At 38.3% G+C, this 12,589-nt stretch overlaps 1 protein-coding gene across 1 annotated transcript in view; it reads right to left on the bottom strand.

Annotated features, from left to right (window-relative positions):
• Positions 1–1,842: 1,842 nt before the first annotated feature.
• Positions 1,843–12,589, bottom strand: part of oxct1a (3-oxoacid CoA transferase 1a) — a 44,999-nt gene continuing 34,252 nt past the window's right edge. Inside the window, exons 14-17 of the mRNA XM_040154410.1 lie at positions 11,565–11,654; positions 10,527–10,607; positions 2,830–2,931; positions 1,843–2,719 (exon numbers count right to left, since the gene is read on the bottom strand). Coding sequence (XP_040010344.1) covers positions 2,684–2,719; positions 2,830–2,931; positions 10,527–10,607; positions 11,565–11,654 — 309 coding nt within the window. The 3' untranslated portion in view covers positions 1,843–2,683. The remainder of the gene's footprint in view (positions 2,720–2,829; positions 2,932–10,526; positions 10,608–11,564; positions 11,655–12,589) is intronic.

Here is a 12,589-nt window from a genome sequence, read left to right as displayed (position 1 = left end):
ACAGTCACTTACATTGGCAAAAAAAAAAAAAAAAAAATGATACGAATAGGCTCATTAATAATTCTAGCTTTCAGCGTTATTACTCATAATGACGTTAGCCTACCCGAAATTCATGCTTTTTCTCATAAAGGGTTTAGACACAGCGGTCAGAGCACCCACCAACTGATGGCTGCGTTTTAAGCACTACATTGGGGAACAACGTAGTCGAACGGGAGCATATGTCAAAGGTCCACTGCACTGATTTCTTAATATTGTGCCTCTTCTGAGGATAGAATATTTTGTGAATTTCTTTTAAAGGGGTTTGAGATAATAATGTATTGAGATCATGCTTATTATTATTGTACTTTTGTAGAGAAATGAAGAGTACTGGCTTAAGAGAAGGTTGTCTGTAAATACTAAGGTTAATATCTAATTCCCAAGTGACCTAGGAACATGGTCACGCACTTGAATGACAGAGCAATGTGACAGTGATTCAATATCCCTGCAATTTATGACAGTGACAATGAATAACTGACATATTTACGGTGGTGAGAAATCAGCTGGCGGGCCACCTACAAACTAGTTCACAACAGTATAAAGATGGAGAATATGCTAAAAGCTGAGAGTTTTTCAAGGTATGCACCGTGGTGTTTGGCTGAACAATACACAGACCCTTTTCCCCATAGGAGCCATTTCAAACCTGCGTACAGGGCAGTTCTAGGCAACTGTCTGTGGCTCTGCCGAGTTTTGTTTTTCTCCATTTAACACTTGGTTGTGTTTCTGCAATCATGTTTCACCACTGCGAACAAACAAAATCAATACTGACGTAACCAACCTGAGTGATCAGAAATCAATTTCACTGCTGTGTCCCCAAATACATCTATAGGACTGTCAAATGATGCGCTTTGCCCAGATATAGACCGTATATGACCATGGTTTATCATCACTGGAGTACATATACAGAGAGGTACTGTTTTATATATTTAGATTATGGTAACTGACTAATGGTCATGTAGCTAAACATGTTAAATTTAATCTAGAGGGTTATCAAGTAATTTATCACAATAATTTTTTTTATGTTTTTTTGGTTAAAGGCTTCATGTGTGAGTTGAACTATTCCTAACACTAGTTTTCAAGTGCCACAAACCCGTGTCCAAAATAGTCACAGTGCACACACTAAGTATGGGTTCATACACCTGTGTGGTGGTGCTACATCGGTCTGACCTCTTTACCTTACTGTGCCAAATCCACCCATTGGACCTCAAAATCTGTGCCAGCGCATGTCTTCTTGTCATTCGTAATAACTAAAAAGTGAGTTCATGCGCTGCTCGTGTTCAAAGCCAATTTTTCCTGTTAAAGCCTGCCATGTTTCTCAAATTCCTTTTTCAGTGTATTCCAGTACCATTATCAGAAATGGGTTGCAAAATTTAGGCTTGTAGGGTACCACTCTGGTTTGACTCATGAGGGGATGTGCTGGATTAACAAAGTGACAGCCCCTGTCACTTCCTTCCATTTTTCTGCTTGATGATCCAACCCAGTTGATCTTCTTGAACCCAAAAGCCCACTGGCTGAATTCTCCAGTTATGCAACAGCCCTCAGGTAGTGGCCGTGCCTCTCTACTCGAGTGGAGAAATCACATCAAGAATGTCAATGTAAGTCCACCATCCATATATAGAAAGCTCTAACCTGTAGAATGTCAGAAGCCATCACTCTCCAAGCAGTCATTTACTTTCAATTATTTTGTGATTTGATGAGCTGAATAATTTGAACACACAAGCCTACTATTGTTGATTTGAAGATTCTTTTTATCCAGACATCATAAGATTTAGAAAAAAGAAAAAAAAAGAAACAAAGTTCTACATGTTCCACTCAGCACACAAGGTTGTATTTTATTTTATATACAGTACAAAGGCAGGGTAATAGCAAATGTCTCAGTTAAAAATGTTAAGGCTTTGTCACTTCTGGCTGAAATGTATGGCATAGTTCATCAGTTTGTCATTGTGGCAGAGGTGGTTATCACACCTTTAAAACACAAACACAAACCAGTTACCGGTTTTAATGTTGTGGCTGAAAGGTGTATACTTCATTTTCTAAATGGAGAAAAGATATCTTGCATTGGAAGCATATTTTAAGGATTTTTTTTTTTTGTTATTTGCTGCAACACAGGTTTAAACAACTACATACATACTCCCTCCTGCTGAATCTACAACACACATTTGTTTTCTAAACTCATTACATTTCAGCTCTGTCTATCATGTTATAGTAACTTATTGATCTTGGAGTATATAAGATTCAAGAATTAAAGTATTAAATATAGCATATTTTTTGTTCACAGTACCGGTAAAGTTACATTTTACCCAGAGACCACATAATGAATAATCCCAGTTTTTAATGTAATATCAGATGGCTTATTTGGTAATAGCTACACAAACATCAGTAAAAATTAATAACTGAAATGGTATAATACGCAACAATGTAATGTTCCCTGATCCTTTGTCAGATCAGATCACGATAAAGAAACCATGCATGTTGGCTCCCATGAATCCCATTCAGTTACTATTAGTGAGAACTAAATCCTTTTGAAATGATTTGTTGTTTATAAGCTTAGTTGACCCATCTCAGGCTTCTAAATCCCCAACCGTTTATTGTAGTGAAATGAAGTGAAACAAACCAAAAACACATCTCAGATCCTTTGCTAGCTCCTCTAGATTTGCTGCATGGCCCTCAGGCTGGGAGACACCTGGAAGACATCAGATGAGATGGAAGGAGAAAAGAAATTGATTCTGGTTATGATCCTCAAAGTTAGAAACTGAAATATGATCTGGGTACCCACACTGTTAAGTTACTCACCTCAAAATCTGTGCCCGTGCATGCCTTGATATCCTCAGGGGTGAGCCCCTCCCATACTTCTATCAGAGTCAGGCCTTTTGTCGTATCTACATCGAACACAGCCTGGTAGAAGGAAAGAAGCCAGAAAAAGGGGGGCACAAAGACAGAATGGTGAGAAGGATTATTTCCTTATTGAACCCTATGATGTGTGGTCAACAGGGTCACAGACAAGGACGTAGGAGCCTGAATTATCAAAGTGATCTAAAACAGACGACAACCCCCCCCCCCAAAAAAAACACATCAGTGTCACAGGCAGGGGGGCAGGGTTCCCCTTCAGTGTCATCCATAGATGACAAAATAGCTGCAGTTAATGGTGACACATCCATGAAAGGCCTCTGAGAGTGGTCCTTAACTCCGAGGCTGAACCACTAGAAAACTAGAGAGCATTTACATTTTAATTGTTGCACTACTTTTAACGGTTGAAACATTAAAGAAAATTAATTCAATTAAGAAAATTGGAACTGAAATGTAAAAGTTAATCATTAATAGAGAATGATTCAAGAAAAATGTCATTAACACTGGATTCACGAGGCCCTGCCTCATAAACCACCCTGGCTCTGAGATTTCGCAAGTGCTCAGTGATGAAGCACAAGAGAAGTGGGACGAAATAGTCAGACAGTGCCAACATCAAGGAAGAAGTAATGGATGTTAATTTTAAGAACTATACTCCACCCTATCCAATATTTCCTTGCTCTCAAAATAATTTATTCTCAAAGTCAAATTCCTGTAACTGTTTGAAAGACTTTAATTTCAGAGCAGAAAATGCCCAGATTTAAATTAAACTCAACTAAAAACACTGGATTATCCCATGTTGTACTGTAGTGACACTGGGTAGAGGGTGAGGCACTTCTTCAGCTACCATTGTTGACAGTCATCTATCAGTTATGCTGGCATGGTTAAATATAGCAATGAGTTTCTGTGGTTAATTTGGCAATCTCTTTATCTGTGATCACACTTCTCTACAACCAGGGACTTGTACATGATAATTATTAAAAGCTGTTCTAAATATTCAAATATGCACAAGTAAAAATTGATAAATTCGACTCCAATCTTACAGATGAGCTTACACATGGTTTATGCACAAAACTCAGTCAGCACAATTCATAAATGAGGTCCCTGGAGATTTCAACATTTCTGAGTGTGACGAAATACTCTATAGTACAGTGTATGGCTATAGGCATCGGTCCTGTAAAAGAGAGGAGAAGGTGGAACCTTTTTTCTAAATTACTGTAAAGAATCCTGTCAAATCTCTCATTTACACAGAAGGGAAATGTACCGCAAATGCTAAAAATTTACCCAAGGATAAACAAAGTCATGTTCTGTTTTCTGAAAAGTAGCAACAAAAAGAAAACCAATCTGATACACTTACACTTGTCGGGCACCTTCAGGCAACAGACCTGTTATTACATCTTTAAACCTTCTTCTATGAGTCAAAATAATTATTTTCATTCTATGAGCCATGTGTGTGTTTACAACATAAGAGTGATATAGTTTGTTCTGTCCAAAGTATCATCTTGTTTCAAAATTGGATTCGTGTCAGTTACTGAATAATAATCCGCAACACTAATTTTCAGTCGGTACTCTGTCATTTCCTACTTTATCAATGGATGGTAAAGACTGGGATATATTTTCAGCATAAATGTGAACTGTGTCCCTGTCTCTACAACACTGCAACATACTTTAGTCAGTAAAAGGCAAAGAGCAGAACCTTTACTTTTTTATTTGTATATTTTTTTTAACTTATTTTAGTAAGTTTATATTTCGAAACAGTTGTTTGGAGGAATTTTTTCTGGGTGTGTTAGCGCTTCAAAATTCCACAGAGTAGTACAAAGTTGTAGCAAGGATATTTTATTAAAATTATTCAGCTCAAGACTGCTGCTTCTCAACACAGGTCTGACTTGACAAAGTAGATAGGTGTACATACTGTGCAGCTTATATACTAACCCTTTAAAACTGAACCCGAAGCAATGTTGTTATCCATATTTATGCACACAATGCAAAAAAAATATTTTTTAGAGACAGGCTCGGCACAGTCAGCCGAGCTGGGTCCCGTGGCTTCTCTCAGCAGGGACTGACAGGCCAAGCCACAATAACATTCAGGCAAAGCCTGTCAGGACTCTCAGCTCATTAGAACCTCACACACAGTGACAGGGCAGGAGGCAGATTATCTCACTGCAATATAGCAAGACAGATGGAATGTCACAAGAAACAAGGGTCTACGGATAACACAGACACTGACATGCATCTCTAATTGTGACATGTGTTGCAAGTGATTAAGTAAAATGTAATGATTTGTCAAAATGTGCCAGAGCTGGTGGATATAGGTGCAGCAACAGTGTGCAGATACGGCAGGTACTGCGTTATGTCAATGTAAGCTCAGTTTGACATTTTCTGCTTTAAAATGCATAAGACCTTGACACCAAATGGTCTAGGTTGGTACCTTTTAAAGCAATTAACTATCAACTCACATTGTCTCTGATATCTACACTTTACAACTGAAAAACAAACGGTGTCTCCATTTGCAAAGCAGTCATTTTGGTGTGAAACTGTCGAGTCACTTCCCTTCACCGTATTCAAAGTCACAACCATTAAGCAGATTTAGTCATTAAGAAGCTGCCAGTCTGCCCTACATGTTGTCTGGTGAGAACTGGGCTGAATGTCATGTAACAGAAATAAGCCATCATTATTCAGCTAACTTAACGTTTTAGACAAATTGTCTAGAAATGAATGTTTTACCCTCCAGCAGATAAACTTGAAAAGCTTATCCGCTATACTGTCAATGCATTACAGCAATTACAAGGACTCGATTTTGAGAAGCATTCAGACGAAAAACTAGCAGTAGGACCATGAAAGAATTTCAGTTTGGTTGCTGGAATAATTATTGCTGTCGCTGGTACTGCCTTCATTACAGAAAATGCCACAGGTAACACTTTTCTGGGCCCATTATGATGACTGAATAATTTAGTTGTTGTTCCGCTGTAAATAACATGAGCAATTATTTTTTTACTTTCTTATTTTCAAGACAGGAAATGATTACCCAAATAACTGCTGAGGAGAAAAATAGTGGGAGGCTTAGTGTGTAGATTTTTGTCATGGTAGCAACTCAAGCACCAAGGGCCATGGACGTGATGTGGTTCAAAAATGATAAAAAAAAAAACAAAGAAAAACAAAAACACACACACACACACACAAAAACAAACAAAAAACACACAATTCATCATTTCAATGACAATGCTGCAAGCAACAAGCTTGTAAACAGGGGCGCTGTAGTTAAGGGAGGAGAAATGGCAACATATTGTTTAAAATGGTCCAGCCGTATAGAGAAGTGTCAGAGAAACCGCCTGAGGCAACAGGTTCCCTTCCACCCTGGGTCTCAAATCATAGTAACACTATTTAGGACATTACTTGAATCACTACCCCTCCGTGCTATTGCAGGCCAAGGAGGATGCTGTGTTTCTGAGAATACAGTACATTGTCTATGTCAGAATTTGTGCATGTGACTGTATGGAGGCAAAAGAATATTTTTTTGACAGGTTTTAAAGGCCCCGGTTACTGCTCTCATTTTGAAAACAAACTGGAGCAGAGATTTTAATCATTTAAAGATGCAACCAGTGGAGAATAAATTTAGGATAACCATTATCAGGCTTATTGAAGGCACTATATGCCTCCAGGTTAATAGTCTCTTATTTTCTATTGCAGAGAGTTTGCTCTGGTGATCACCACAATAATTTTCTCACAGCCCACAAATAATTTTATACACGGTGTTGTGGCAATAATAAAAAAAAAGCTCCAAAATTAGGCTGCTGGGCTGCTGTATTAATTAATCTAACCATAAATTGCTGAATAAAAAGGTTACACTTGATTTCAGATATTATGCCCTAATTGGTTTGTAGCCCATGTAGAAACACTGGACTGAAACATTGCCTGACAGTTCTTCAGGTCAGTCTTAAGTCGTCGTAGTAACTGGTGTCCACCTCTTCTGTTTTTGTCTTACCACCTCATCCTGTGCGATTATAAACAGTTGCATGTGATACAAATGTCCTGGCAATATCCTCTCTGTGAAAGCAGTAAAGTTTCTGCAGGGCATCTTACAGACTTGTAAATGGTTACTTTTATTGATCAGTGTTGACTGACAATCACAGTTAATTGTTATTCTCTTCGCTGTTGAGAAGAGAGCAGACTGTTGTTCTACTTTCAGATATATCACTAGTTAAATTAATGTATACCACAAAGAATCCAATAACCTGTCATAGGCCAGTTGTATTACACTGGAAATTACACTGGAAACAAGAAATCCTTTTTGTATCATAAAACCAACTCATTTTGTGTTTTGGCTGATTTGAAGTTGGAAGGCAACTGTCAAGACCTATGCTTTCAAATTTATGTTTAACCTTGCTCTTCTGAATATCCTGAAAAAGAGTACAGGCCAAATTTAATTAAATTTCAAATAATTTGTGAATATAATGATGGAACCAAGCATAATGTACTGTAAAGGAGAGTAAAATCAAGCCTGCTTGTGTGTTAATCCCCAGATTTCTCCAGTTGGGTGTTAGGATGTGCTCTCAATGAGATATGCTTGCTCGTGCACAAAGCAAAAAGGGACTCACACAGTATACAAGCAGTGATAACAAATACTGGCCATCCCTCTAGATGATGACAATGAACAATTTTTGTCAATAGTTAAATCTCTGATCAACACTGTGTTGGGCAAACAGAACTCATTATTATTATTCTGCAGGTAAGGTTCATTACTCATTGAATCCAATTTGAATAGCGCTGCCCACTTTGTAGTAGCTCACAACAGGATTGCAGAACAAATGAGGTGAAATGTGAATTTCGTTTTTTTGTGGTCTTTTACATCCTTCCCTTCTCTCAATGAACGTGCTGTTAAAAAAAAAACAAAAAAAACCATAAAAAAATCAGCTTAGCAAATACAGTATGGACTGAAACCATGTCCAACCAGTCTGGCCTCATGGATGTGGATTCAAACAACCCAGACTGATTTTTTTGCCTATCTCAAAATGACACAATGATGCAGATGAACTTTCCTTTATATACAGCATTTTCAGGTTTCTTAATGTTTGCACGATGTGTTTAATAGCAATAAATATTATTGCCACTATCTGCTAATGAGGGGGGCTCGATGGACACAGTTTTGGCAAACATTCTTTGATACTTTGCTTGGTTTTCATTCTTTTTTGTCTGTTGACAACAGCAGCACTTCACAAGTATAATAATCATAATTTGATTGATGGTCTTGCAAGCTGCACTTACACCCTCAGCAAAATCACAATTTTATACTTGTGCTGTTTGAAAACAGAAACAGAAAAACATGCCAATGGCAACACCTTTATTTTGCAGTTGGGTATATTGGTTTTCAAAATAAGCAATCACTGCGACAGCTGGAGGTGACAAAAAGTTAGCTTCTTGACACTGCTGCCAAGTAGAGGCTGACAAGCTGACAGTCACTTGTCAGTGTTTTGAAAAGCTTAGTTTCCCTGTCTAAACTACAAAGAGAAGACTGCCACTGTTAAATGAAGAGTGTTTTCAAAATGCTTACATTTAGGGATAGACAATGTCAGTTTGGTTTGCATGGAAGGCCAAATGGAGAGAAAAATATTTTTTCAAATTTATTCACAGCACACCAGACATGGTAACAGAAGAATAAAGCAGAAGAGGAGGGATGTGGAAGTAAGAAATTAACTAAGGAGGAGAAAAAAATGAAGAAATTAGAGGAAAATATGTGAACTGAGTCATAAATGATGGAATGTAAGAATTCAAGTCATTAAAAAACAAGTAAAAAGCTGGAGATGTAATAAGAAAAGACTACTAATGGATATAGAGGGAGAGATAACATCAGGAGATGAAATGAGGAAGGTGGAGAGGAGGAGGCAGTGCCAGTGCCAGTAGGGCAGTAGAAAGAGCTTTAACCTTTAAAAATGTTGACAAATCTGCTCGCTGAGAAATGTTGCGCAATCATAATAAAAGCCAGCTGAGTGGAGAAGAACAGACAGGGGGTGAAAAAAAAAAAAAAAAAGAAAAAAGCCATGGAAACACTGTCTGACTTTGCCCCTGACAGGTCATGTTTTCAATGAGCGAGTTCCAAAGGCAATAACCACCAGAGGGTAACAGGGAATTGACTCGAGAGCATAAGGACAGAAAAACTACTTCGGCACCAAGCTCTACTAGCTACCGGAACATCTGTTTGGACTTTTTTTTTCTCACCTACCAGACCCATTTTTTTCAAATCAGCATTTATACCTCCTCTTCCCTCCTAGTTCCATTCCCTCTAGCTGCCCTCTTCCCTCCATCATCACTTTTTTCCCCCATTTTTTTCTTCCCTCTATTTTTGCTGACCCTCAGCTTATTTCCCTTTTTAAAGAAAATTCCACCTTGGGACTATCTTGATTGCTTTTCTGAAAAGATAAGCTTTACCTGTAACTGGAACGTTTTTCACTAAAACCCCATTTGGCTGCATATTCATCAGGTTAGTAAAATTCTTCCATCCCACCATGCACCACTTAAACTGTGTGGAGCTAATGAAATTCAAAAGCAGGAAAAAGAAAATCTTTCAGAGGTGGGAATTGAAGACCCCATGGACAGGAGCCTCAGCCAGATGTTCCTAGTTTGACCTTACTGCACATTTGGGTTTCCATGGTCTATCTGGCTTTTCACCACAGTCCAGGGCATCCAGCTGCAGATCGGCTATGACTGTAATCATAGCACAAGCATCATCCAATCCCTGCCTCAGGGTCCCGCTTGAGGCAGGGATGGGAGAATCAACAAAATACATAAAAAGGGAAACCCAACCCCAACCATGAAAATTTAAATCAGCCTCCTTACAGAAATCAACAGATTGAATTAGAGTTAATTGAATAAATGTAATTTCCATCTACCCCTGTCACTCTGTTGCATCATACCAATATATCAGCTGCTTGTTTTTGCATGTTTTTGTGTGTGTGTGCATGTGAGAGAGATGTACTTGAAAGATAAAGATACAGTGTGTTTGACTTGTGTGTCATTGGGCTCAATGTCTCTGTGTGCCCTGCCTGTTGCTCACATATTCGGGAAACTGATTGGCTGTGATAACATAGGAATGCAAACCCAGTGACTGCCAAGAGTTTACTAATTAAATCATGGTTTCAGTCAAGCAAACCTGACTGCAAGGTGGGAAATTGTAGTACTTTGCAAGGTGAACAGTCAGTCTTCAAGTAAAAACAAAGACCAAGATTTTTTAAATTAAGATTCAAGACACAAAAAAAAGCAGAAAGTTAAATCCATCTATCACAGGGACTAGCTAGAAGTGACTTAAACGATCACCAGGGAAAGAACTAAACAACAGTTTAATGAGAATACATTTCCATAATTAAGCGTGGTATTACAATAATTTATCAAATTGTTTTGCAATCACTGCATGATTAAAAACAACAGAGAACTTTCTATACTGTATGTATAGCGTAAACCATTTAAGTAGTCTACCGTTTGGTGTTTCTTGGCACTGTCTATGTAGCAACCATGAGTAAGCAACCCAAGTTTATGACTAACGGCTCATCCATTCATTCATGCATGCATCCAACCACTTCTGTTTAAATTTAGGATGATGAAGACAAATTTACATGTATAAAATATATATAAAATAAACAAACAGATGAACTCACCTTTTCTGTGATGATACGATCCACACAATGTTTCCCTGTCAAAGGCAGGCTGCATTTGTCCAATATCTTGTGTTTTCCTCCCTGAAAGAAAAGGGTAGTTGGTCAAAACAAAGACTAAAGCAGAGATCAGTTACCTAGTAAAGCTTCTAAGTCGTGTCAAACAGTGTGTTAATACTTTAAGGGATGCAGCTTAAACTTTAATGAATCCAGGGATGCAGATGGTAATGAAGACTCATGCTATTCTGAAAGGATATGCAGCACATATTCCATTTGAGTTTATATCTCAGTTTCCCCGCCAGTCATCTTTAAGAAGAAGAAGAAAAAAAAAAAAAAAAACAAAACACATCCAAACGCCTCTGACGCTGTCTGAGAAGCACACATCGTACATCAACCCCCCACCTTCCCCATCATGAATGAAAACAAGCTTCGGGGCATTAAATTTATGCTCACCTGCTGCACCATCTGGACTATAGCTGGGTGCCAGACAGGCTCCCATTAGCAAAAAACAGCATGCTTCTGTGAATGCAGAATGTTACGTTGCCCTTGCATCATATTGGTCTGGACTTTCTAAAAGTAAACCAATTCAGTTGGATTGCCTACAGCTTTTGTCAGATGACCTTTGGGGTTATTCATCTCCAGCTGGAGCACCAGTCTAACTAATCAGCTGTTCCTGAAACACTGAGTCCAATTCTAGGCTTGTATTTAAATTAGTCAAAGACAAATGAACAGGAGATGGTTTGTGTGCAGATCCTCATCAGGATGAGCTGGTGCTCTCTGGTTAAGAGGCATTACACAATCCATTAACAGAATTACCCTTAATCAGTCATAACACTCACGCTCATTATCGTGGAAATAGAAACTAGGTATGCTGGTGAGGGTTATAACATGGGAAAAGGAAATTGTCTTAAAAGGAAATCTAACTTGACCTGGATTCATAAGAAAGGGAATGAGTCTATCGAGGTGATTTGTAAAAGCAATGTTGGTTAGAACAGCCATGGTAAAAGCACACACTCACACACATCTTACATATATACACACCTTAGCTGAGTGCTCCATGGTGACCACCACCTTGGTTCCAGCGCTAGCCACCAAATCCATGGCTCCCCCCATTCCTTTCACCATCTTACCCTAAGAATAAAAGAAAGAAATTGACTGAGGTCCCAGTTTTACCATTTATTTAAGGGTGGACAAAATGATACAGTATAATCCAATCCAAAACTGCTTTGTGCTCAGTAAAGCTTAATTTTATCCCTGCAGTAGTGAGGCCCAGCAAAAACCTCACACACTGAGATAGTGACCAGGAGGAAGAGATTAAAATGGATCTCCAGATTAGGTATGCTAATCAAAGTTTATAAAATACACTAGTAATGTCCATTGCAAAAAAAAAAAAAAAGGTTTTTTTCTAACCTGGGTGCTATTTTGTTAGTGGTTTTTGATCATTGCTCCTATGGGTTACAATACTATCATACCTTTAAACTTAATTGATAAGGGGAGGCAGTGACACAGATAGTCCCAGTTTAAGAAACAATGGGTGCAATGGAAAATGAAGCACACACGTTTCAAATTATTTCAGTTTAACAAATCTAAACCACATTTAGAAGTGAGAAGCAAGGTGAATAAAACCAGTGTCCATTATAATGACCTACAGCACTGCAAAACTCAACCCAACTTTTAATGGGGACCCTTTCTCTGGTAAAATTTAGTTTGATAGAAAGTAGCTCCAATGAACTGTTGGCAGCGCATTCTGTGGATTATACAGAGTAGCAGGGAGGCTGTTTCTGGCGAGAGTTTGCATGTAATTTTTCTATGCTGTGAGCACCCCAAACTAAATTAGATCCACCGCCTTTGTATAAGGGCGCCAGCAGAAATGTCAAAGACCGACATCTCAAAACCTGAGCAAATTAAACCAAAGCTATCTGAGCAGATAGATACCACCGAAAGTGAGTGAGATAATATGCATTTTATAATTGAGTCAACCAAACCTGTAAGTGTAGGAATAATTTGCTCAAAAATTCATGGGAACAAAGCTGGGTTTAAACCTAGGTTAAATGCCAAATCTCAGT

The sequence above is a fragment of the Xiphias gladius genome, chromosome 19, assembly GCF_016859285.1.
Source record: "Xiphias gladius isolate SHS-SW01 ecotype Sanya breed wild chromosome 19, ASM1685928v1, whole genome shotgun sequence".
NCBI lineage: Eukaryota > Metazoa > Chordata > Actinopteri > Istiophoriformes > Xiphiidae > Xiphias > Xiphias gladius.
Note: the sequence above shows the minus strand (reverse complement) of the source record. Positions and strands in the feature narration are given on the sequence as shown.